Source organism: Lepidochelys kempii, chromosome 28 (assembly GCF_965140285.1).
Source record: "Lepidochelys kempii isolate rLepKem1 chromosome 28, rLepKem1.hap1, whole genome shotgun sequence".
NCBI lineage: Eukaryota > Metazoa > Chordata > Testudines > Cheloniidae > Lepidochelys > Lepidochelys kempii.
In genome coordinates, this window is record NC_136407.1 from 2,405,763 (window position 1) to 2,430,908 (window position 25,146).

A 25,146-nucleotide genomic window follows, 5' to 3' on the forward strand; every position below is an offset into this window, starting at 1 on the left:
ACGCGCTATCTCAGAGTGGGGAGGGGAAGTCGGGGCAAGAGGGAGGAAGGGAGGGGAGGTCGGGGAGGGGAAGTCGGGGCAAGAGGGAGGGGAGGTCGGGGAGGGGAAGTCGGGGCTGGCGGGAGGAGGGGAATGTCGGGGGAGGGGATGTCGGGACCGGAGGGATGGCGGGGGATGTCGGGGGAGGGGAGGTCGGGGCTGGCGGGAGGAGGGGGATGTCGGGGGAGGGGAGGTCGGGGCGGAGGGACGGGGGGGGGGGAGGTCGGGGAGGGGAAGTCGGGACCGGAGGGATGGCGGGGGATGTTGGGGGAGGGGAGGTCGGGGCTGGCGGGAGGAGGGGGATGTCGGGGGAGGGGAGGTCGGGGCCGGAGGGACGGGGGGGGAGGTCGGGGAGGGGAAGTCGGGGCAAGAGGGAGGAAGGGAGGGGAGGTCGGGGAGGGGAAGTCGGGGCAAGAGGGAGGGGAGGGGAAGTCGGGGCAAGAGGGAGGGGAGGGGAAGTCGGGGCAAGAGGGAGGGGAGGTCGGGGTGGGGAAGTCGGGGCAAGAGGGAGGAGGGACGGGGAGGGGATATCGGGGGAGGGGATGTCGGGGCCGGAGGGACGGGGGGAGGGGAGGTCGGGGAGGGGATGTCAGGGCCGGAGGGATGGAGGGGGATGTCGGGGGAGGGGATGTCGGGGGATGTGAGTGGGGCAGGTGGCAGGAGGCTTTGGGGAGGGGATATCGGGGATGGGGGAGGGACGGGGGGGATGGCGGTGTTGGGGGGTCAGGGGGCACTGGACAGGTGCCCTGCCCCGTATGCCCCCGTCTAACCCGCCCCCCGTCTCCGGCAGGCTGGATGCATCGCACCGTGGAACAGCTGGGGGGCCGGGCCGGACGGGATCCCTTCGCTCTCAGCAGCCTGACCTGCAGCGGGGCCTGGAACCCCTGCCACCCCCGCCCATGGCTCCCGGGCAGCAGGTGAGTCCGCGGGACCCCGCCCGCCCTGGGGGGCGCCCCGACCACCAGCGGGGCAGAGACCCAGCAAACTCATGGCATGGGGGGTGGCACTGAAGTGGCTGGAACTGGCGCCCCCTAGCGGGGACAGGCCCCTGCCCCATTCCCCGCCCCCCTGGGCCGGCCAGTCCCCGCCCTGGGGCCGGGTGGGAGCCGGCGCCCCCGAGAGGGGGCAGGCCCCGGGCCCCAAACCTCCGCCTTCCCCCTTGCTCTGTCTCACCGTCCCCCTCCTTCCGTGTCCCCCAGGTGCTCTGCCAGCATTGGACAGTCCCAGCTGCCCCCACATCTCCCGTCACCTCATGGCACTAACATCGGGCACCCCAACAAACCCTATTTCAACTCTGGGTAAGTGTTGCTGCTCCGGATCTCCGGACGTAGGGCGGGGGAAGTCCCGCCTGGAGCCGGGGAGAGAACCCAGGCGTCCTGGCTCCCCGCCCGCCCCCCGCTCTAACCACCAGCCCCCCACTCCCCTCCCAGAGCCGGGGAGAGAACCCAGGCGTCCTGGCTCCCAGCCCCCCTCCTGCTCTAACCGCTAGACCCCGCTCCTCTCCCAGAGCTGGGGAGAGAACCCAGGCGTCCTGGCTCCCAGCCCCCTCCTGCTCTAACTGCCAGACCCCGCTCCCCTCCCAGAACTGGGGAGAGAACCCAGGCGTCCTGGCTCCCCGCCCGCCCCCGCTCTAACCACCAGCCCCCACTCCCCTCCCAGAGCCGGGGAGAGAACCCAGGCGTCCTGGCTCCCAGCCCCCTCCTGCTCTAACCGCCAGACCCCGCTCCCCTCCCAGAGCTGGGGAGAGAACCCAGGCGTCCTGGCTCCCAGCAGCCCCCGCTCCCCTCCCAGAGCCAGGGAGAGAACCCAGGTGTCCTGCCCCGCCCCCCGCGCGCCTGACAGGGTCCCTGCCGCCCCGGCAGGAGCTCCGCCCCGCGGCCCCTGCATGGGAAGCTGGAGGCCATCCACGGCTGCGTCCAGGCCCTGCTGCGGGACCCGGTGCAGCCGCCGCTGTGGGAGCAGCTGGGGCAGATCTACGAGTCGGAGCAGGAGTGGGAGGAGGCCGTGCGGTGCTACCAGACCGCGGCCCGCTACCAGCGTGACTATGGCAACTACAGCGAGATCAGCGCCCGCATCGGGCGGCTGCAGCAGGTGGGGTCAGCCCCGGGGGCCCCTCGCGCGGGGCGCGGGCGCGGGCGGGGGCGGGGGCCATTGCCCGGGGTCGGCCGTGGTGGTTCTGGGCTGCCGCCCTGGCGCGACTTTGTCACCGGATTTCGGGCGCCTGCGTGAGAAAAGGAGCGGGCCAGGGCCGCCGTGCGAAACCCGGCTGCTTTCACCAGGGCGGCGAGAGAAAATCCCCTTCCGTGTTCACCGACGCGTTCACCCGTGCTTCCGTCGCACGCCCAGCCTCGGCGGCGCCTGTCCTCGGAAGGCACCGCGTTCCCCGGGGCCGCGGGCTGGGGGGCTGAGATCCCAGAATCGGCCGGCGAGGGAAAGACGTTTGGGGGCGAGGGGGGCGAGCGGCCCCGTCGGCTCTTTCTCTCCCCTCCGTAGGGGGAAGCGGAGGCCAGCCCGCGAGGGGCGCCCCACGGATGGGCGGCGGGGGGTGGGACGAGGCAGGGCCCTCTCCCCAATGGGGAGGGGGGCACCGGGCCGCCAGGGAGGCAGCCCTCGCTCCGGGATCAGAAGTGGAGCTCGCTTGATTTCGGCTCCCCTTTACTCTGACCCCCGGGCTCGGCGGCTTTCAGAAATCACGCCCGGGAAGCTGGGGGGGGGATTGGGAAGGGGTCCGGCTAGCGGATCTTTTTGGTTTTGAAATCTCCTGCAGTGCCGAGCTCAGGTCAGGCGCGCGCCCCGGCTCCGGGGCTCTGCCTTTTCCACCCCCAAAGCCAGCTGGCGAGCAAGGGGGGCTGGGCTGAAATTAACCGACCAGAAGAGCGCGGGCTGGATTTGATGAACACGCCGGAGCTGCCGGCAAAGGACCTGGAGGGGGGTCGGGGGGGAAGTCGGGGGGGTCATTGTCTCTGGAAATGCCGTCCTGTGACACTGTTGGCTTCTTTGGGGAGCTGGCCCCGCGCGGCTTTGCAGGGTTTGTCGGGTGACTTCTTGCTGTGTGGAGTTGGGCAGCACCCGGGTGGGTCCGCTGGGCTGATCGGGGGAGGGGGCTCTGGGCCGGGCGGGCCCGTTGGCCTGATTGCGGGGGAGGGGGGTTCTGGGCCGGGCGGGCCCGTTGGCCTGATTGCGGGGGAGGGGGGCTCTGGGCCGGGCGGGCCCGTTGGCCTGATTGCGGGGGAGGGGGGCTCTGGCCGGGCGGGCCCGTTGGCCTGATTGCGGGGGAGGGGGGCTCTGGGCTGGCCCGGCCCATTGGACAGATGGGGGAGGGGGGTTCTGGGCTGGCCCGGCCCATTGGACAGATGGGGGAGGGGGGTTCTGGGCTGGACCGGCCCATTGGACAGATGGGGGAGGGGGGTTCTGGGCTGGACCGGCCCATTGGACGGATGGGGGGGGATACCGGATATCGTTTGTTCTGGTGGGGTTGTGGGTGGGGGTGAGTCTGTCGGGCTCCCTCCCCCCCCGACCCACTTCTCTCCCGCCCCCCCCCTCCGCCAGGCTCAGCTGTGGAATTTCCACTCGGGCTCGTCCCATCACCGGAGCAAGGCCCTGCCCCCCCTGCAGCAGGTGTGGAACCTCCTGCACCTCGAGGTGAGCAGCTGGGGGGGTGCCCCTGGGGAGGGGACCTGCGGGGGGGGACTGGCGGGGAGGGGAGCCCTCGGGGGAGGGGGTCCTGCGGGGGGGGACTGGCGGGGAGGGGAGCCCCCGGGGGAGGGGGTCCTGCGGGGGGGGGGACTGGCGGGGAGGGGAGCCCTCGGGGGAGGGGGTCCTGCGGGGGGGGACTGGCGGGGAGGGGAGCCCTCGGGGGAGGGGGTCCTGCGGGGGGGGGACTGGCGGGGAGGGGAGCCCTCGGGGGAGGGGGTCCTGCGGGGGGGGGACTGGCGGGGAGGGGAGCCCCCGGGGGCTGGGGGACCTGCGGGGGGGGACTGGCGGGGAGGGGAGCCCCTGGGGGAGGGGGTTCTGCGGGGGGGACTGGCAGGGAGGGGAGCCCTCGGGGGAGGGGGTCCTGCGGGGGGGGGACTGGCGGGGAGGGGAGCCCCTGGGGGGCCCTGCGGGAGGGGGGTGAGGTGGTGACTGTTGGGGGGAGCTGGGGTTGGTTCAAGGGTGTCATTCTCACCCCATATCTTCTCCCGCCCCCACCCCAGAAGCGGAATTTCTCAGCCAAGCGCAGCCCCCAGCTGAAGCGGCTGGCGCCCCCCATGGAGCCCCCCGTGGTGCAGCCCATCCCCCCCGCCCCACGCCCGCCCCACCCCCGGGCACAGCGAGGAGCTGCCCAGCCCCATGAAGAGGAGGAGGAGCGCCAGCCCCGAGCAGGTAGCTGGGGGGCAGGCTGGGGGGTGGGGGTGGGGGGGATCCCCGAGGTGCGGGGGTCTCCGCTGAGCTGCCCAGGGCAGAGCCCGTCCCCGCTCACACCCCCCCTTTCCCCCCCCAAGCAGAGCGGGAACGGGGCCGGACAGCACCCCCCAGGGGCCCCCCCACTTCCAGCTGCCCAAGGCCGGCTGTGGAACCCCCTCCACGGCGACACGTGGGGGCCCGAGCGCAAGAACGTGGTGGCGCCGGAGAGACAGGTAACCCCCCGCGGCCCCCCCCCACGGCCTCCCCCCAGCCAGCTCGCCCTCCCGGGCCCCCTAAGCCAGAGGGGGCAGCCTCCGGGGGAGGGGGGCCTCGGACTCACTGCCCTCTTCAACCCCGGTCCCTCGCCCGCCCCCGCCCTCCCCTAGCGAGCCAGTCCTCTCCCCCCTCCCCGAGCCAGCCAGTCCCCCCCCCCCACCCTCCCCACCCAAGCCAGCCGGTCCTTCCCCCCTCCACCTGGTCCCCTCCCCCTCTCACACCCCTCCCCTAGCCAGCCAGTCCTCTCCCCCTCCGCCCTCCCCCCAGCGCCAGCTGGTGCCTCCCCCAACCCCCCCAGCCACCTGGTCCCCCTCCCCCATTCCCGCCCCCCCTGAGCCAGCCAGTCCCTGCCCTGGGGCCGGAGGGGAGCCGGCGCCCCCCAGAGGGGACAGGCCCCGTGCCCCGTCCGGAGCCAGCCCCGTCTCTCTCTAACTGTCTCTCTCCCTCCCACAGGAGCCGAGGAATTCGGTCGCCCACCCCTTCCCGTACCCGTCTCCCGCCTACGGCTCGCACCCGCCCCCCCACCGCCTGCCCCCCGGCCCCCGCCCCTCCGGAGAGAGCCATGGCTGCCAGGCCCGCCCCACTGGAAGTGACCTTAAAGCCAGCCGAGTTCCCCGGGGGCGGCCGGACCCCAGCACCTCACCAGCCAGCGTCACCTGCGTGCCTTACGCCCCGCGGCCCCCCCCGGCCGGCCCCCCCCACCAGCAAGACCCCGCGGGGGGAGCCGGGCCCCAGCTTGGTGAGTGGATGCTGGGGGGGGGACTGGGCTGGGGCAGAGAGGACTGGTCTGGCCTGGGGTGGGGGGGGATTCTGGCTAGGGTCCCGGTGTCTGGGGGGGCAGGGGGAGCTGCTGCAGCTTGGGGGGTCTGGAGGGTGGTCCTGGTGTCTGGGGGGGGGCTGCTTTGCCCCAGCCCAGGCTGCACCCTGATTGGCTGCCGTCTCTCTGTCCCCCCCCCCGCAGGCTCCTGACCGTTACCAAACCCCGGCACCGGCACCGTCCAGCCCGGCCCCGGAGAGCGTGGAGCGCCCGCCCCCCGGCCCCGCCCCCCACCCCTCCTCCAGCCGCCCTGCGCTCCCCCGCCCCCCTCCTCCGCCAGCCGGGGGCCCCCCGAGCCGGGCCCTCCCCCGCCCCTGCCCTGGCTGAAGGGCCCAGGCGTCCGGGACCAGGGGGAGGGCGCGGCCGGCGGGGACCCCCTGGACGAGATCCTGTTCGGGTGCGGGGGGGAGCCCCAGCTGGGTCCCTGCGACTCGGCCGGGACCCGGGGGGGCTTCCAGGATTCCACCACCAGCAGCCAGGGGAGTAGGGGGGCCGGGGCACCCCGGGGGGAGGGTGAGCCCAGCCCCCCGCCCCCTCCCACCCCTCTCCCCGCCCCCTCCCACCTACCGCTGCGCCTTTGCCAAGCAGGAGCCCCCCGGCCTCCCCGAGTTCTGGCTGGAGACGCCCCCCCCGCGAAGCCCGGCCACCGGAGGGCGGGGAGGGGGTCCCCAAGGCCTCCCCCAGCCCCCCAAATACCTCAGGAAACTTCAGGCCCCAGCCGAGCCCTCCGCCCCCACCGCCCAGGGCCTCCTACCCAAAGACACTGCCTCCAGAGCCAGGCCCCCCCCCGGAAACCCCCACCGGGACGGCCCGGCGCCTCTTCGACTTCCCCGGGCCCCCCCTGGAGGACCAGTTCGAGGAGCCCCCCGAATTCTCCAAGATCCTGCCCGACGGGTTGGCCAACATCATGAAGATGCTGGACGAGTCGATCCGGCGGGAGGAGGAGGAGCGGGAGGCCGGGGCCCCCCCCAGCTTCCCGCCCCCGCCCGCCCCGCTCCTGCCCGGCCCGCCCCCCCTGCCAGACCAAAGCCGCCGCCGGCCCCCCCGTTCGAGTACCCCAAGCCGGAGCCGCCCCGGCTGTACCCCTTCGGCAAGCGGGAGGAGGCCGGGAAGTGCCCGCCGCCCAGCACGGCCAGTTTGCTGCGGTCGCTGGCCAGCGTGCTGGAGGGGCAGAAACACGCCTACCGGGCCAAGCCCCCCGCCGGGGCGAAGAAGCCCCCCGCCCCCCCGGCACCCGCCGCCGGCTCCTTCCTCGCCGTTTTCTACCTCAAGCCAGGCCTGGGCTGGGGCAGGCCGGGGCGAGGAGCCGGCGGGGGCCTCGCCAGAGCCCCGGCCCCCCAAGACGGAGTCGGAGGTGCTGGAAGAGATCAGCCGGGCCTGCGAGACGCTGGTGGAACGGGCGGGGCGGGAGCCCAGCCCGGCCCCCCGGCCACCCCACCCCGCCGGCCACGCCGCCCCGCCGGCCGGAGAAGGAGCACCGCCGGCACCGGCGGGCGGGCAAGGATGGGCGGCGCCACCGGCGGGAGGGCAAAGCCCCCAAGGAGAAGAACCGGCAGGTGCTGGGCAACCTGGACCCCCAGCGCACCGACTGCCAGGCGCGGGAGAACGGCGCCCAGGGCGAGGGCCGGCAAAGCCGGGGAAGCCGCCCCCGCCGGCCGCCCCCCCAGCCCGAGCGCCGCCCGCCCCGCCCGGAGGGAGGAGGGCCCCGGCCCCGCCGGTGTGTGCCCGGCCGACCTGCTCAAGCTGCGCTCCTTCACCGAGGGGCCCCCCAAGGAGCTCAAGATCCGGCTCATCAAGGTGGAGAGCGGGGACAAGGAGACCTTCATCGCCTCCGAGGTGGAGGAGCGGCGCCTCCCGCTGGCCGAGGTCACCATCAGCCACAGCGCCGCCGAGGTGGTGCGGGCCAGCAAGTGAGTGCCCCCCACCCCCGCCACAGCTCCGCCAGCCCCCCCCGCTCCCCTCTGCCCGTGCGGCCCCCCCATCGCCCCGCCAGCGCCCCCGGATCCGCCCCCGGCTCCCCCCCGCCTCTGCGGCCCCCCCATCCCCCCGACAGCACCCCCGGATCCGCCCCCCGGCTCCCCCCGCCCGTGCGGCCCCCCCGTCGCCCCGCCAGCGCCCCCGGATCCGCCCCACGTCTCCCCCCCACCCGTGCGGCCCCCCCCATTGCCCCGCCAGCGCCCCCGTATCCGCCCCCCGGCTCCCCCCGCCTCTGCGGCCCCCCCATCCCCCCGACAGCGCCCCCGGCTCCCCCCCGCCTCTGCAGCCCCCCCATCCCCCCGACAGCGCCCTCGTATCTGCCCCTGGCTCCCCCCCGCCTCTGCGGCCCCCCCCATCCCCCCGACAGCGCCCCCGGATCCGCCCCCGGATCCCCCCCGCCTCTGCGGCCCCCCCCCATCCCCCCGCCAGCACCCCCCGGATCCACCCCCGGCTCCCCCCGCCCGTGAGGCCCCCCCCGTCGCCCCGCCAGCGCCCCCGTATCTGCCTACGGGCCCCCCGGCTCCTCCCCGCCCGTGCAGCCCCCTCCATCACCCCGCCAGCACCCCCATATCCGCTCACCAGCCCCCCCGTCTCCCCCTCCGCCCATGCAGCCCCCCCATCCCCCCATCAGCGCCCCCATATCCGCCCACCGGCCCCCCGCCTGTGCAGCCTCCCAGTACTCCCTGCTGGCACCCCTGCTCTTCCTGCCTGGTCACCCTAAATTCCCCTCTGCCAGAGCACCCAATTCCCCCCCACCCACACCTCCTCCAGCACCCCCAGATCCCTCCCGGTGGTGCCCCGTCTACCTCCTGCCCCCACCCCTGAACTCCAGCCCCCCCCAACGCTCTCATGTACCCCCTCTTGGCACGCCCAGAGCCCCACTCAAACCCACCCCCCTCATGGACCCCGACACCTCCACATGTCTCCCGGGCTCCGTGGTGCCAGCCGCGTGCCGTAACGGGTGGGGGCGCCCTGGCCCTGCACCCCAACAGCCTGGGGACAGAGTGGGGTTCAGTGATGGGCAAGGGAGACTCCTAGTGGCCAGTGGGGCTCACTACACCCCCTTCACTGCGGTGATCCTCGGACCCCGGCCCGGGACTCCCACTGCCCCATAACCCCACACTCCAGCCCCTGGGACACTCTCTGCCCCATAGCCCACCCACCCCAGCTCCTGGGATGCCCCCTGCCCCATAACCCCCACCCCCCCCGCCCCAGCCCCTGGGATGCTCTCTGCCCCATAGCCCACCCACTCCAGGCCCAGGGATGCCCCCTGCCCCATAACTCCCCCACCCCAGCCCCTGGGACACTTTCTGCCCCATAGCCCTGCACCCCAGCCCCTGGGACACCCCCGGTCCCATAACCCCCCAGCCCCAGGACGTGCCCCGCCCCCAACGGGCTCCGTTGTCCCCCCAGGCACGCCAAGGTGAAGGGGAAGTTCAAGGAGTCGTATCTGTCGGCCGCCCAGTCCGTCAAACCCCTCATCAACGCCGAGGAGAAGCTGCCGCGGGACAAAGTCAACCCCCCCACGCCCAGCATCTACGTGAGTGACGCCGCCGGGGGTGCGCCCAGGCTGGGCAGCCCAGGGATCTGATTTGGGGGTCTGGGCTGGGGACAGACGGGGATACCGGAGAGGCCTGGGGGCTGGGGATACCGGAGGGGGCTGGGAGCAGACGGGGATACCGAAGGGGTCCGGGGGTCAGGGCCAGGGGGGATGGGGTTACTGGTGGGGATGGGGATACCAGAGGGACCCGGAGAGAGGGGCGGGGGAGGATACCGGAGGAACCTGGGGGGAGTGGGGGGGATACCAGACGTTTGCTATTCTCATTCTCTCTCCCCCCGGCAGCTGGAGAGCAAACGCGACGCCTTTTCGCCCGTCCTGCTGCAGTTCTGCACCGACCCCAAGAACCCCATCACGGTCATCCGGGGGCTGGCCGGCTCCCTGCGCCTCAGTGAGTGCCTGGCCGGGGAGTGCAGGGGGGAGCTATGGGGAGGGGAGTGCAGGGAGGCCAGGGCCCGGCCCGTGACTCTCTCCCGCGGCCGATGTGGATGGGGGGCTCTGGGGGGCTGGGGGCCCGGCCCGTGACTCTCCCGCGGCCAATGCGGGCGGGGGGTTCTGGGGAGCCGGGGCCCCGCGACCGATGTGGATGGGGACTCTGGGGGGCTGGGGGCCCGGCCCGTGACTCTCCCGCGGCCGATGCGGGCGGGGGGCTCTGGGGAGCCGGGGCCCGGCCCGTGACTCTCTCCCGCGGCCGATGCGGGCGGGGGGGCTCTGGGGAGCCGGGGCCCGGCCCGTGACTCTCTCCCGCGGCCGATGCGGGCGGGGGGCTCTGGGGAGCCGGGGCCCGGCCCGTGACTCTCTCCCGCGGCCGATGCGGGCGGGGGGCTCTGGGGAGCCGGGGCCCCCGCGACCGATGTGGATGGGGACTCTGGGGGGCTGGGGGCCCGGCCCGTGACTCTCCCGCGGCCGATGCGGGCGGGGGGCTCTGGGGAGCCGGGGCCTGGCCCGTGACTCTCTCCCGCAGCCGATGCGGGCGGGGGGCTCTGGGGAGCCGGGGCCCGGCCCGTGACTCTCTCCCGCGGCCGATGCGGGCGGGGGGCTCTGGGGAGCCGGGGCCCGGCCCGTGACTCTCTCCCGCGGCCGATGTGGATGGGGGGCTCTGGGGGGCTGGGGGCCCGGCCCGTGACTCTCCCGCGGCCGATGCGGGCGGGGGGCTCTGGGGAGCCGGGGCCCGGCCCGTGACTCTCTCCCGCGGCCGATGCGGGCGGGGGGCTTTGGGGAGCCGGGGCCCGGCCCGTGACTCTCTCCCGCGGCCGATGCGGGCGGGGGGCTCTGGGGAGCCGGGGCCCGGCCCGTGACTCTCTCCCGCGGCCGATGCGGGCGGGGGGCTCTGGGGAGCCGGGGCCCCGCGACCGATGTGGATGGGGACTCTGGGGGGCTGGGGGCCCGGCCCGTGACTCTCCCGCGGCCGATGCGGGCGGGGGGCTCTGGGGAGCCGGGGCCCGGCCCGTGACTCTCTCCCGCAGCCGATGCGGGCGGGGGGCTCTGGGGAGCCGGGGGCCCGGCCCGTGACTCTCTCCCGCGGCCGATGCGGGCGGGGGGCTCTGGGGAGCCGGGGCCCCGCGACCGATGTGGATGGGGACTCTGGGGGGCTGGGGGCCCGGCCCGTGACTCTCCCACGGCTGATGCGGGCGGGGGGCTCTGGGGAGCCGGGGCCCGGCCCGTGACTCTCTCCCACGGCCGTGTCTCCCCCCCCAGACCTGGGCCTGTTTAGCACGAAGACGCTGGTGGAGGCCAGTGGGGAGCACGCCGTGGAGGTCCGCACCCAGGTGCAGCAGCCGTCGGATGAGAACTGGGACCTGTCGGGCACCCGCCAGGTGTGGCCGTGCGAAAGCAGCCGCTCACACACCACGATCGCCAAGTACGCCCAGTACCAGGCCTCCTCTTTCCAGGAGTCGCTGCAGGTCAGTGCAGGGAATGGGGGGCCCGGACCCCGAGCGGGGACGCGTCGGGGGGGGCGTATCCCTCCAGGGGCGCTCGGCACGTCCAGGGGGGGCCGTATCCCTCCGGGGATGCATCTGAGGGGGCCGTATCCCTCCAGGGACGCATCTGGGGGGCCGTAGCCCCTCTGGGGGCACTCGGCAGGTCTGGGTGAAGCCCCATCTCCAGGGGGGTGCCCATGGCAGAGCCCCTGTTTGTGCTGATGGGGGTCTGCATGGGGAGGGGCCTGGTTTGTGCTGACTGTGGTCTGCGTGGGGAGGGGGGGTCCGGTTTGTGCAGATGGGGGCTGCAGGGGGGTCCAGTTTGTGCTACTCTGAGATAGCGCGTGATGGGGGCTGCAGGGGGGGTCCAGTTTGTGCTGAAGGGGGGTTGCGGGGGGGAGGGGGGGTCCCGGTCTGTGCAGACAGGGGGCTGCGGGGGGGGGTCCGGTTTGGTGCCAGCGGGGGGCTGCAGGGGAGGGGGCCCCAGTTTGTGCTGACAGGGGCTGCGTGGGGGGGGGGTTCGGTTTGTGCCAACGGGGGGGGCTGCGTGGGGGGAACCCTGGTTTGACGCACTCTCTCTGGGGCAGGAGGGAGAAAGAAAGCGACGAGGAGGATGCGGACGAACCAGACAGCACCACGGAGACGCCCCCCAGGTACGATGGAAGCATGCGGGGGGGAGGGAAATGGGGTGCCCCCCTGCACACCCTCCCCCTGCCTGCTCCTTTATCATCTGGCCGGGAGGTGGGCCCAGTGTTGGGGGAACTGCAACCCCAATATTGCGGGGGTTATGACCCCAGTATTGTCAGGGTGGGGGGTGCTGTGACCCCCAATCATAGAATCATAGAATATCAGGGTTGGAAGGGACCCCAGAAGGTCATCTAGTCCAACCCCCTGCTCGAAGCAGGACCAATTCCCAGTTAAATCATCCCAGCCAGGGCTTTGTCAAGCCTGACCTTAAAAACCTCTAAGGAAGGAGATTCTACCACCCTCCCTAGGTAACGCATTCCAGTGTTTCACCACCCTCTTAGTGAAAAAGTTTTTCCTAATATCCAATCTAAACCTCCCCCACTGCAACTTGAGACCATTACTCCTTGTCCTGTCTTCTTCTACCACTGAGAATAGTCTAGAGCCATCCTCTTTGGAACCCCCTTTCAGGTAGTTGAAAGCAGCTATCAAATCCCCCCTCATTCTTCTCTTCTGCAGGCTAAACAATCCCAGTTCCCTCAGCCTCTCCTCATAAGTCATGTGTTCCAGTCCCCTCATCATTTTTGTTGCCCTTCGCTGGACTCTTTCCAATTTATCCACATCCTTCTTGTAGTGTGGGGCCCAAAACTGGACACAGTACTCCAGATGAGGCCTCACCAATGTCGAATAGAGGGGAACGATCACGTCCCTCGATCTGCTGGCTATGCCCCTACTTATACATCCCAAAATGCCATTGGCCTCTTGGCAACAAGGGCACACTGCTGACTCATATCCAGCTTCTCGTCCACTGTCACCCCTAGGTCCTTTTCCGCAGAACTGCTGCCTAGCCATTCGGTCCCTAGTCTGTAGCTGTGCATTGGGTTCTTCCGTCCTAAGTGCAGGACCCTGCACTTATCCTTATTGAACCTCATCCGATTTCTTTTGGCCCAATCCTCCAATTTGTCTAGGTCCCTCTGTATCCTATCCCTGCCCTCCAGCGTATCTACCTCTCCTCCCAGTTTAGTATCATCCGCAAATTTGCTGAGAGTGCAATCCACACCATCCTCCAGATCATTTATGAAGATATTGAACAAAACTGTCCCCAGGACCGACCCTTGGGGCACTCCACTTGACACCGGCTGCCAACTAGACATGGAGCCATTGATCACTACCCGTTGAGCCCGACAATCTAGCCAGCTTTCTACCCACCTTATAGTGCATTCATCCAGCCCAGACTTCTTTAACTTGCTGACAAGAATACTGTGGGAGATGTGGTCAAAAGCTTTGCTAAAGTCAAGAAACAATACATCCACTGCTTTCCCTTCATCCACAGAACCAGTAATCTCATCATAAAAGGCGATTAGATTAGTCAGGCATGACCTTCCCTTGGTGAATCCATGCTGGACTGTTCCTGATCACTTTCCTCTCATGCAAGTGCATCAGGATTGATTCTTTGAGGACCTGCTCCATGATTTTTCCAGGGACTGAGGTGAGGCTGATTGGCCTGTAGTTCCCAGGATCCTCCCTTCTTCCCTTTTTTAAAGATTGGCACTACATTAGCCTTTCTCCAGTCATCTGGGACTTCCCCGGTTCGCCACGAGTTTTCAAAGATAATGGCCAGTGGCTCTGCAATCGCAGCCGCCAATTCCTTCAGCACTCTCGGATGCAACTCGTTCCGGCCCCATGGACTTGTGCACGTCCAGCTTTTCTAAATAGTCCCTAACCACCTCTTTCTCCACAGAGGCTGGCCATCTCTTCCGCATTTTGTGATGCCCAGCGCAGCAGTCTGGGAGCTGACCTTATTAGTGAAAACAGAGGCAAAAAAAGCATTGAGTACATTAGCTTTTTCCACATCCTCTGTCACTAGGTTGCCTCCCTCATTCAGTAAGGGGCCCACACTTTCCTTGGCTTTCTTCTTGTTGCTAACATACCTGAAGAAACCCTTCTTGTTACTCTTGACTTCTCTCGCTAGCTGCAGCTCCAGGTGCGATTTGGCCCTCCTAATTTCATTCCTACATGCCCGAGCAATATTTTTATACTCTTCCCTGGTCATATGGTCAACCTTCCACTTCTTGTAAGCTTTTTTATGTTTAAGATCCGCTAGGATTTCACCATTAAGCCAAGCTGGTCGCCTGCCATATTTACTATTCTTTCGACTCATCGGGATGGTTTGTCCCTGTAACCTCAACAGGGATTCCTTGAAATACAGCCAGCTCTCCTGGACTCCTTTCCCCTTCAAGTTAGTCCCCCAGGGGATCCTGGCCATCCGTTCCCTGAGGGAGTCGAAGTCTGCTTTCCTGAAGTCCAGGGTCCGTATCCTGCTGCTTACCTTTCTTCCCTGCGTCAGGATCCTGAACTCAACCAACTCATGGTCACTGCCTCCCAGATTCCCATCCACTTTTGCTTCCCCCACTAATTCTACCCCGGTTTGTGAGCAGCAGGGTCAAGAAAAGCTCCCCCCCTAGTTGGCTCCTCTAGCACTTGCGCCAGGAAATTGTCCCCTACACTTTCCAAAAACTTCCTGGATTGTCTATGCACCGCTGTATTGCTCTCCCAGCAGATATCAGGAAAATTAAAGTCGCCCATGAGAACCAGGGCGTGCGATCTAGTAGCTTCCGTGAGCTGCCGGAAGAAAGCCTCATCCACCTCATCCCCCTGGTCCGGTGGTCTATAGCAGACTCCCACCACTACATCACTCTTGTTGCTCACACTTCTAAACTTAATCCAGAGACACTCAGGTTTTTCTACAGTTTCGTACCGGATCTCTGAGCAGTCATACTGCTCCCTTACGTACGTGCTACTCCCCCACCTTTTCTGCCCTGCCTGTCCTTCCTGAACAGTTTATAACCATCCATGACAGTACTCTAATATTTAAGGGGGGCTGCGGTCCTGTGCTTGGGGGAGGCTGTGGGGAGATGTGACCCAACATTTGCCAGGCGTTTGAGGGGATTGCAGCTGTGGGGGCTTCACCCCCAGTTTTGGGGCGCTCCAGGGAAGCTGGGGGTGGCGGGGGACACGATCCATTATTTGGGGCCAGTTGTGACCTCATTCTGTGTGGGGATCACTCCACGCTCGTTGTGGGAGGGACACGGGGCTTCGGGGGCAATCCCTGAGCAGAGGAAGAGAGGTAGGGGAGAGCTGGGGGACCCCGCACCCCCCATAAACCCCTCTCTCTCCCCAGCAGCAACACGGACCAGAAATCTCACCAGATCATCAAATTCGGGACCAACATCGACCTGTCCGACGCCAAGCGGTGAGGGGGCAGGGTGGGGGGCATGGGGCAAACCGGGCGGGGAGGGAGGGGGAAGATCTGACCCCCCCCACACGCCTGTCCGGCTCCTTTGGGGGCACGGGGTGGGTGGGTTTGCAGCACTCCCCTCTGACGAGTGGCCCCCGAGGAAGAGAGGAGGACTAGGCCAGGTAGGGGGGAACCATGGGGAGAGGGAACTCAGTGCGGGGGTGTGAGGACGCCGTCTGACGCTCCCCCCCCCCGACTCACCGCCAGGTGGAAGCCACAGCTGCAGGAGCTGCTGAAGCTACCAGCCTTCATGCGGGTCACCTCGACGGGCAACATGCTGAGCCACGTGGGTCATACCATCCTGGGCATGAACACGGTGCAGCTGTACATGAAAGTGCCAGGCAGCCGGACGCCGGGTGAGCAGGGGGCAGGGGACGGAGGCCGGGCCATGTCGGAGTGTCCTGGAGGTGGGGGTGGGGTCCGTCACCCGCTCCATCCCCTTAACTCCCCCCTCCATCCTCTTAACTCTCCCTTTCCGTCCCCTTAATCATTGAATCATAGAATATCAGGGTTGGAAGGGACCTCAGGAGGTATCTAGTCCAACCCCCTGCTCAAAGCAGGACCAATCCCCAATTAAATCATCCCAGCCAGGGCTTTGTCAAGCCTGACCTTAAAAACTTCTGAGGAAGGAGATTCTACCACCTCCCTAGGTAACGCATTCCAGTGTTTCACCACCCTCCTAGTGAAAAAGTTTTTCCTAATATCCAACCTAAACCTCCCCCACTGCAACTTGAGACCATTACTCCTCGTTCTGTCATCTGCTACCACTGAGAATAGTCTAGATCCATCCTCTCTGGAACCACCTCTCAGGTAGTTGAAAGCAGCTATCAAATCCCCCCTCATTCTTCTCTTCTGCAGACTAAACAATCCCAGGTCCTCTCAGCCTCTCCTCATAAGTCATGTGTTCCAGTCCCCTAATCATTTTTGTTGCCCCTCCGCTGGACTCTCTCCAATTTATCCACATCCCTTCTTGAAGTGCGGGGCCCAAAACTGGACACAGTACTCCGGATGAGGCCTCGCCAATGTCGAATAGAGGGGGACGATCACGTCCCTCGATCTGCTCGCTATGCCCCTACTTATACATCCCAAAATGCCATTGGTCTTCTTGGCAACAAGGGCACACTGCTGACTCATATCCAGCTTCTCGTCCACTGTCACCCCTAGGTCCTTTTCCGCAGAACTGCTGCCTAGCCATTCGGTCCCTAGTCTGAAGCTGTGCATTGGGTTCTTCCCGTCCTAAGGGCAGGACTCTGCACTTATCCTTATTGAACCTCATCAGATTTATTTTGGCCCAATCCTCCAATTTGTCTAGGTCCCTCTGTATCCTATCCCTCCCCTCCAGCGTATCTACCACTCCTCCCAATTTAGTATCATCCGCAAATTTGCTGAGAGTGCAATCCACACCATCCTCCAGATCATTTATGAAGATACTGAACAAAACCGTCCCCAGGACCGACCCTTGGGGCACTCCACTTGATACCGGCTGCCAACTAGACATGGAGCCATTGATCCCTACCCATTGAGCCCAACAATCTAGCCAACTTTCTACCCCACCTTATAGTGCGTTCATCCAGCCCGTACTTCTTTAAATTGCTGACAAGTTAATGCCCCCCTCCATCCCCTTAACTCTCCCCTTCTGTCCTCTTAACTTTCCCCCTCCATCTCCTTAACGTCCCCCCTCCCATCCCCTTAACTCTCCCCTTCCATCCCCTTAAGGCCCCTCTCCGTCTCCTTAACTCTCCCCGTCCATCCCCTTAACGCCCCCTCTTGCCTCACATTGCGCGTTGCTCCCCCCCCGTAGGCCACCAGGAGAACAACAACTTCTGCTCCGTGAACATCAACATCGGGCCAGGCGACTGCGAGTGGTTCGCGGTGCACGAGCATTACTGGGAGACCATCAGCGCCTTCTGTGACAGGTCGGGGTGGGGCCAGGGCCTTGAGGGCAGGGTCCGAGCCACAGGAGCGGGGCCATGGCCATGGGGGCGGGGCCTTACTGGGAGACCGACCGCACCTTCTGCGCTGGGTGCTGGGGCTATGGGGGCAGGGCTACAGCTGTGGGGGCGGAGCCGTGGGGCTGTATAGGTGACCCCTCCCCTTCTGAGTCTCACCGACCCCCGTTCCCCCCCCCCGGTAGGCACGGCGTGGACTACCTGACGGGCTCCTGGTGGCCCATCCTGGAGGACCTGTACAAGTCGAATATCCCCGTTTACCGATTCATCCAGCGCCCCGGGGACCTGGTGTGGATCAATGCGGGCACCGTGCACTGGGTGCAGGCCACAGGCTGGTGCAACAATATCGCCTGGAATGTCGGGCCCCTCACAGGTGCGGGCAGAGGGGCCGGGGCCTCGGAGGGCGGGACATCAGTGGCTAGGGGGCTGGGCAGCCCGGGAGGAGGGTAGTAGAGGGGGCTGGGGTTCCCACTGAGGGGACAGTGGGGCAGGGGATCTGGAGCTTGGGCAGGAACCCCTGTCAAGAGCTGCCTGCCTCAAACCATCTGAGAGGTGCAGAGACATCCCTTAGGGGAGGATCTAGGACGAGAGGATGGGAAACGATCAAATACAGGCTGGGTCTGATCGGAAACAGTCACAGAAAAAAGCGTCCGTTCCATTCCATCGTGTAACGGCAGACAGCTGAAAGGAGACACGTTTTAAAGCCAATGCTAGGAGGCTAAATAACAAGATGGGTGAAGGAGAGTGCCTCGTGTTCAATGAGGAGGTTGATCTCACAGAAGCCTGGTGGAATGAGGATAATCAATGGGACACAGTAATACCAGGGAACCAAATCTATCGGAGGGACAGAACAGGTCGTGCGGGTGGGGGAATGGCAATAGAGGTGAAAGAAAGCGTAGAATCCAATGAAGTAAAAATCTTAAGTGGACCAAACTGTACCATAGAATCGCTCTGGCTAGTAATTCCGTGCTCGAGTAATGAGAATATAGCGGTAGGGACGTGTCACCGACCACCTGGCCAGGATGGTACGAGTGATCGAAATGCTCAGAGAGATTAGAGAGGCTATTAAAATAAAAAACTCAATAATAATAATGGGGGATTTCAGTTATCTCCGTATTGACAGGGTACCTGTCACCTCAGGACGGGATGCAGAGATAAAGTTTCTTGACACCTTAAATGACTGCTTCTTGGAGCAGCTGGTCCTGGAACCCACCAGAGGAGAGACAATTCTTGATTTAGTCCTAAGTGGAGCACAGGATCTGGTGCAAGAGGTGAATATAGCTGGACCGCTTGGTAATAGTGACCATAATATAATTAAATTTAATATCCCTGTGGCAGGAAAAACACCGTAGAGGCCCAACACTGTAGCATTTAATTTCAGAAAGGGGGACGACACAAAACGAGGAGGTTAGTGAAACAGAAATTAAAGGGTACGGTGCCAAAAGTGAAATCCCTGCAAGCTGCATGGACACTTTTTAAAGACCCCATCATAGAGGCTCAACTTCAACATACACCCCAAATTAAAAAAATATAGTAAAAGAACCAAAAAAGAGCCACTGTGGCTAAACAACCACATAAAAGAAGCAGTGAGAGGAAAAAAGGCATCCTTTAAAAAGTGGAAGTGAAATCCTAGTGAGGAAAACAGAAAGGAGCATAAACTCTGGCAAGTGAAGTGTACAAATATAATTAGGAAGGCCAAAAAAGAATTTGAAGAACAGCTAGACAAAGCCTCAAAAAGTAATAGTAAAAATTTTTTGAAGTACATCAGAAGCAGGAAGGCTGCTAAACAACCCGTGGGGCCACTGAACGATCGAGGTGCTAAAGGAGCACTCCAGGACGATAAGGCCATTGCGGAGAAACTAAATGAATTCTTTGGATCTGTCTTCACAACTGAGGATGTGAGGGAGAGTCCCAACCCTGAGCCATTCTTTTTAGGTGACAGATCTGAGGAACTGTCCCAGATTGAGGTGTCATTAGAGGAGGTTTTGGAACAAATTGATAAATTAAACAGTAAACAAGTCACCAGGACCAGATGGTTTTCAGCCAAGAGTTCTGAAGGACTCAAATGTGAAATTGCAGAAAAACTAATTGTAGTCTGTGACCTGTCATTTAAATCAGCTTCTGGACCAAATGACTGGAGGGTAGCTAATGTGACCCCAATTTTTAAAAAGGGCTCCAGAGGTGATCCCGGCAATTACAGGCTGGTAAGCCTGACATCAGTACCAGGCCAACTGGTTGAAACTCTAGTAAAAGAATAAAATTGTCAGACACAGATGAACATAATTTGTTGAGGAAGAGTCAACATGGTTTTAGTAAAGGGAAATCACGCCTCACCAATCTGCTAGAATTCTTTGAGGGGATCAACAAGCATGTGGACCAAAGGGATCCAGTGGATATAGTGTGCTTAGATTATCAGAAAACCTTTGACAAGGTTCCTCACCAAAGGCCCTTACGCAAAGTAAGCTGTCGTGGGATCAGAGGGAAGGTCCTCTCATGGATCGGTAACTGATAAAAAGATACAAAACAAAGGGTAATATAAATGGTCAGTTTTCAGAGCGGAGAGAGGTAAGTAGTGGTGTCCCCCAGGGGTCTGTTCTGGGACTGGTCCTATTCAACATATTCATAAATGATCTGGGAAAAGGTGGCCACAGTGAAGTGACAATATTTGCAGATGCTACAAAATTACTCAAGATAGTTAAGTCCCAGGCAGACTGCGAAGAGCTACAAAGGGATCTCTCAAAACTGGGTGACTGGGCAACAAAATGGCAGATGAAGTTTAATGTTGATAAATGCAAAGTAATGCACATGGGAAAACATAATCCCAGCTATACAGATAAAATGATGGGGTCTAAATTGGCTGTTCCCACTCAAGAAAGAGATCTTGGAGTCACGGTGGATAGTTCTCTGAAAACATCCACTCAATGTGCAGCGGCAGTCAAAGAAACCAACCGAACGTTGGGAATCATTAGGAAAGGGATAGATAATAAGACAGAAAATATCCTGTTGCCTCTATATAAATCCATGGGATGCCCACACCTTGAACACTGTGTGCAGATGTGGTCGCCCCACCTCAAGAAAGATCTATTGGAACTAGAAAAGATTCAGAAAAGGGCAACAAAAATGATTCGGGGTATGGAACGGCTTCTGTATAAGGAGAGTTTAATAAGACTGGGACTTTTCAGTTTGGAAAAGAGACAGCTAAGGGGAGATATGATTGAGGTCTATAAAATCATGACTGGTGTGGAGAAAGTGAATAACAAAGTGTTGTTTACTCCTTCTCATAACACAAGAACTAGGGGTCCCCCAATGAAATTAACAGGCAGCAGGTTTAAAACACACAAAAGGAAGTATTTCTTCACACAACGCAAAGTCGATCTGGGGAACTCCTCGCCAGAGGATGTTGTGAAGGCCAAGACTAGAACAGGGCTCAAAAAAGAACTAGATACATTCATGGAGGATAGGTCCATCAATGGCTATTAGCCAGGATGGGCAGGGATAGTGTCCCTAGCGTCTGCTTGCCAGAAGCTGGGAATGGGCAACAGGGGATGGATCACCTGGTAGTGGCCGCGGTCGGCAGACAGGACACTGGGCTAGATGGACCTTTGGTCTGACCCAGTCTGGCCAAACTTATGTCTTATGTTCATCTCTCTTGGATTTGGCTCCACCAAGTGGCAGAAATGTGTACTGCAGCCTCGGGAGGGCACTGGTGGGTTATGGGGGGCAGGGAATGGGGCACGGGGCCTGTCCCCTCTTGGGCTGCGGCTGTGTCTGGGGTGGGGTTTTGCTGGCTGCTGCCTCACCCTCTCCCCCTCCTGCAGCCTATCAATACCAGCTGGCCCTGGAGCGCTACGAATGGAACGAGGTGAAGAACGTGAAGTCCATCGTGCCCATGATCCACGTCTCGTGGAACGTCGCCCGGACGGTCAAGATCAGCGACCCCCGACCTCTACAAGATGATCAAGTGAGTGGCGCCCCTGTGACTCCTCCCCACCCCAGCCCTACCTCCTGCCCTGTGAGCCTGGCTGGTGGGCTTGGCGGGGTCCCCCCTAGCAATGGGAGTGGGAGTTACCACCCCATTGAGATGCATGGCGCAGCTCCCCCCCTCTCCGAGCAATGGGCTCAGGCTCTCGGCAGACTCGGGCAGCGTCGGTGACACTTAGGGCAGCTCCCCCACTCTGAGCGCTTGCCCACGTCTCGCTCCCTCTCCGTCCCATTCACTCGCTCCCCGTCTTCTCTCCCTGCCAGGTATTGCCTCATGCAGTCCATCAAGCACTGCCAGGTGCTGCGGGAGACCTTGGTGCGTTCGGGGAAGAAGATCGCCTACCAGGGCCGGGTGAAGGACGAGCCGGCCTACTATTGCAACGAGTGTGACGTGAGTGCCGGGACTGCGAGTGGGGGTCCCGCTGCAGCCGCTAGGTACCAGCCAGCTACTCTAGCACCCGCAGGGCACTAGAGGTTGCTGTGTTGCCAGATTTCCCATCCTTTGGCTGAGACAGCCACACCCCTCAGCCTCAAGGGCTGGTGACCCGGCCCAACCCGCACCTGCTTCCAAATCTTCAACCTGCCGCTTCAGTCGGAGGTGGGATCCGCCGTCCCTGAGCGGTTGGGCAGAGTTGCCCTCTGGCTGCGCCTCCCCTCGGAGGTGGCTGCAGCCGAGACCCAACCGAACCACCCTTCTTTGCTTCACAGTCTCCCCGCTTGGATTCCGTTGTGACAGGGTGTATGGTTAATAAAACCCATGGTTAAGGAAAGACACCTCTGTGGGCAGCAGGGAATACCGCGTCCCAGTTCGAACCCTGTGCATGAGATTTGCTTTACTCTGTAAAATGCCTCCTGTCCCACATCCAGTTTGGGATTCCTTTGCGGCATCAGCCTCGTCCGCACTAAGAGACGGGTCCGTAATGGGCTAAAAGCCAGAAACAGTGAGTATGAAACGCGGTTTGTTTAAAAGAGAGAGAAAAGGGCAGCTCGCGATTATTGGAAAAGTGGCCGGAAACTTTGAAAAAGGAAGAGACGGATCGTAAGCGTGGGAGAAGATGGAGGAACGGCTCAGACGGATGTGGAGAAAACGGAGCAACGACAAAACACGGCGCAAACCAACGAACGACTCAACGAAATGCAGAGGATGAACATGAAGAGAGGGACTCGGAGAAATGGGGCAAAACCGGATTAGCTACTCGGCTAAAATCGGTGGAAACAGATTAGTGAGCAGGACCTGGAATACTGTGTGTAGTTCTGGTCTCCCATGTTTAAGAAGGATGAATTCAAACTGGAACAGGTACAGAAAAGGGCTACGAGGATGATCCGAGAAATGGAAAACCTGTCTTATGAAAGGAGACTCAAGGAGCTTGGCTTGTTTAGCCTAACTAAAAGAGGGATGAGAGGAGATATGATTGCAGTAGATGTATTGTTTCTTGACTTTAGCAAAGCTTTTGACACGGTCTCCCACAGTATTCTTGTCAGCAAGTTAAGGAAGTCTGGGCTGGATGAATGCACTATAAGGTGGGTAGAAAGCTGGCTAGATTGTCGGGCTCAACGGGTAGTGATCAATGGCTCCATGTCTAGTTGGCAGCCGGTGTCAAGTGGAGTGCCCCAAGGGTCGGTCCTGGGGCCGGTTTTGTTCAATATCTTCATAAATGATCTGGAGGATGGTGTGGATTGCACTCTCAGCAAATTTGCGGATGATACTAAACTGGGAGGAGTGGTAGATACACTGGAGGGGAGGGATAGGATACAGAAGGACCTAGACAAATTGGAGGATTGGGCCAAAATAAATCTGATGAGGTTCAATAAGGATAAGTGCAGGGTCCTGCACTTAGGATGGAAGAATCCAATGCACCGCTACAGACTAGGGACCGAATGGCTCGGCAGCAGTTCTGCGGAAAAGGACCTAGGGGTGACAGTGGACGAGAAGCTGGATATGAGTCAGCAGTGTGCCCTTGTTGCCAAAAAGGCCAATGGCATTTTGGGATGTATAAGTAGGGGCATAGCGAGCAGATCGAGGGACGTGATCGTTCCCCTCTATTCGACATTGGTGAGGCCTCATCTGGAGTACTGTGTCCAGTTTTGGGCCCCACACTTCAAGAAGGATGTGGATAAATTGGAGAGAGTCCAGTGAAGGGCAACAAAAATGATTAGGGGCCTGGAACACATGAGTTATGAGGAGAGGCTGAGGGAGCTGGGCTTGTTTAGCCTGCAGAAGAGAAGAATGAGGGGGGATTTGATAGCTGCTTTCAACTACCTGAAAGGGGGTTCCAGAGAGGATGGCTCTAGACTGTTCTCAGTGGTAGCAGATGACAGAACGAGGAGTAATGGTCTCAAGTTGCAGTGGGGGAGGTTTAGATTGGATATTAGGAAAAACTTTTTCACTAGGAGGGTGGTGAAACACTGGAATGCGTTACCTAGGGAGGTGGTAGAATCTCCTTCCTTAGAGGTTTTTAAGGTCAGGCTTGACAAAGCCCTGGCTGGGATGATTTAACTGGGAATTGGTCCTGCTTCGAGCAGGGGGTTGGACTAGATGACCTTCTGGGGTCCCTTCCAACCCTGATATTCTATGATTCTATGCTCTCTATAAATATATCAGAGGGATAAATACTGGAGAGGGAGAAGAATTATTTAAGCTCAGTACCAATGTGGACACAAGAACAAATGGATATATACTGGCTATTGGGAAGTTTAGACTTGAAATTAGATGAAGGTTTCTAACCATCAGAGGAGTGAAGTTCTGGAACAGCCTTCCAAGGGGAGCAGTGGGGGCAAAAGACCTATCTGGCTTCAAGATTAGACTCGATAAGTTTATGTAGGAGATGGTATGATGGGATAACATGATTTTGGCAATTAATTGATCTTTACATATTCATGGTAAATAGGCCCAATGGCCTGTGATGGGATGTTAGATGGGGTGGGATCTGAGTTACTACAGAGAATTCTTTCCTGGGTATCTGGCTGGTGAATCTTGCCCACATGCTCAGGGTTCAGCTGATCGCCATATTTGGGGTCGGGAAGGAATTTTCCTCCAGGGCAGATTGGAAGAGGCCCTGGAGGTTTTTCGCCTTCCTCTGTAGCATGGAGCACGGGTCACTTGCTGGAGGATTCTCTGCTCCTTGAAGTCTTTAAACCATGGTTTGAGGACTTCAGTAGCTCAGACATAGGTGAGGGGTTTATCGCAGGAGTGGGTGGGTGAGATTCTGTGGCCTGCATTGTGCAGGAGGTCAGACTAGACGATCATAACGATCCCTTCTGACCTTAATATCTATGAATCTATGAATCTGTGTAAATGGGAAGAAAATGAATTACTGACTCATCATAAGGAGGAGAAAATGGAGCAGAGATTTGGCTGGATATGGTGTGAAAGAATTAGCCATCACTCTAAATATGGATAAACAACTCAGCCAAACGGCACAAACAGGATGCAGAGGGATCTGCGCCTCATCGGAATGGAGGGCAGAGTGGTTAGCGACTTGATTAACGTAGGTGGATTAGCAACACGGCTAAATGGGCTGAAAATGGATTCGTCCTTCAGCTAAACAGGACCAGCATGGATTGGCCAAGTGCCTACACCCGGCGAATCTGTTCAGCGTGGCGTAAAGTGATGGTGAGTCGGCTACCGGGCGCAGGCAGCTTAGCGACAGATTGGTGACCCGGCTGAACGAGGTTTAAATGGAGACTCGGTGAAATGCTATGCGGACCCGATTAGCGACCCGGTCAGACATGGCATAAACGGTTTAGCAACTTGGCGAAATGGGCTGCCAGTGGATTAGCCACTCAGGGCAAAGCCTCGCAGGTGGATTCGCGACTTGGCTAAACATGGCAGAAATAGATGCACAGACAATCCAAGAAGTTTTTGGAAAGGGTAGGGGACAATTTCCTGGTGCAAGTGCTGGAGGAACCGACTAGGGGCAGAGCTTTTCTTGACCTGCTGCTCACAAACTGGGAAGAATTAGTAGGGGAAGCAAAAGTGGATGGGAACCTGTGAGGCAGTGACTATGAGATGGTTGAGTTCAGGATCCTGACACAGGGAAGAAAGGAGAGCAGCAGAATACAGACCCTGGACTTCAGAAAAGCAGACTTTGATTCCCTCAGGGAACTGATGGGCAGGATCCCCTGGGAGAATAACATGAGGGGGAAAGGAGTCCAGGAGAGCTGGCTGTATTTGAAAGAATCCTTATTGAGGTTACAGGAACAAACCATCCCAATGTGTAAAAAGAATAGTAAATATGGCAGGCGAGCAGCTTGGCTTA

The 25,146-nt window shown here is 61.8% G+C and overlaps 1 protein-coding gene across 1 annotated transcript in view; it reads left to right on the top strand.

The window, feature by feature from the left end:
- The window catches only part of KDM6B (lysine demethylase 6B), a 57,275-nt gene that overhangs the window by 26,086 nt on the left and 6,043 nt on the right, over positions 1-25,146 (top strand). Inside the window, 22 exon segments of the mRNA XM_078850814.1 lie at positions 830-956; positions 1,239-1,337; positions 1,902-2,130; positions 3,589-3,681; positions 4,236-4,404; positions 4,524-4,658; positions 5,155-5,290; positions 5,799-5,952; positions 6,042-6,925; positions 6,927-7,154; positions 7,156-7,428; positions 8,909-9,035; positions 9,339-9,444; positions 10,752-10,963; positions 11,570-11,628; positions 14,841-14,912; positions 15,165-15,313; positions 16,759-16,873; positions 17,092-17,279; positions 20,725-20,843; positions 20,845-20,867; positions 21,152-21,278. Of these exon segments, the coding sequence (XP_078706940.1) occupies positions 830-956; positions 1,239-1,337; positions 1,902-2,130; positions 3,589-3,681; positions 4,236-4,404; positions 4,524-4,658; positions 5,155-5,290; positions 5,799-5,952; positions 6,042-6,925; positions 6,927-7,154; positions 7,156-7,428; positions 8,909-9,035; positions 9,339-9,444; positions 10,752-10,963; positions 11,570-11,628; positions 14,841-14,912; positions 15,165-15,313; positions 16,759-16,873; positions 17,092-17,279; positions 20,725-20,843; positions 20,845-20,867; positions 21,152-21,278 (3,824 nt within the window).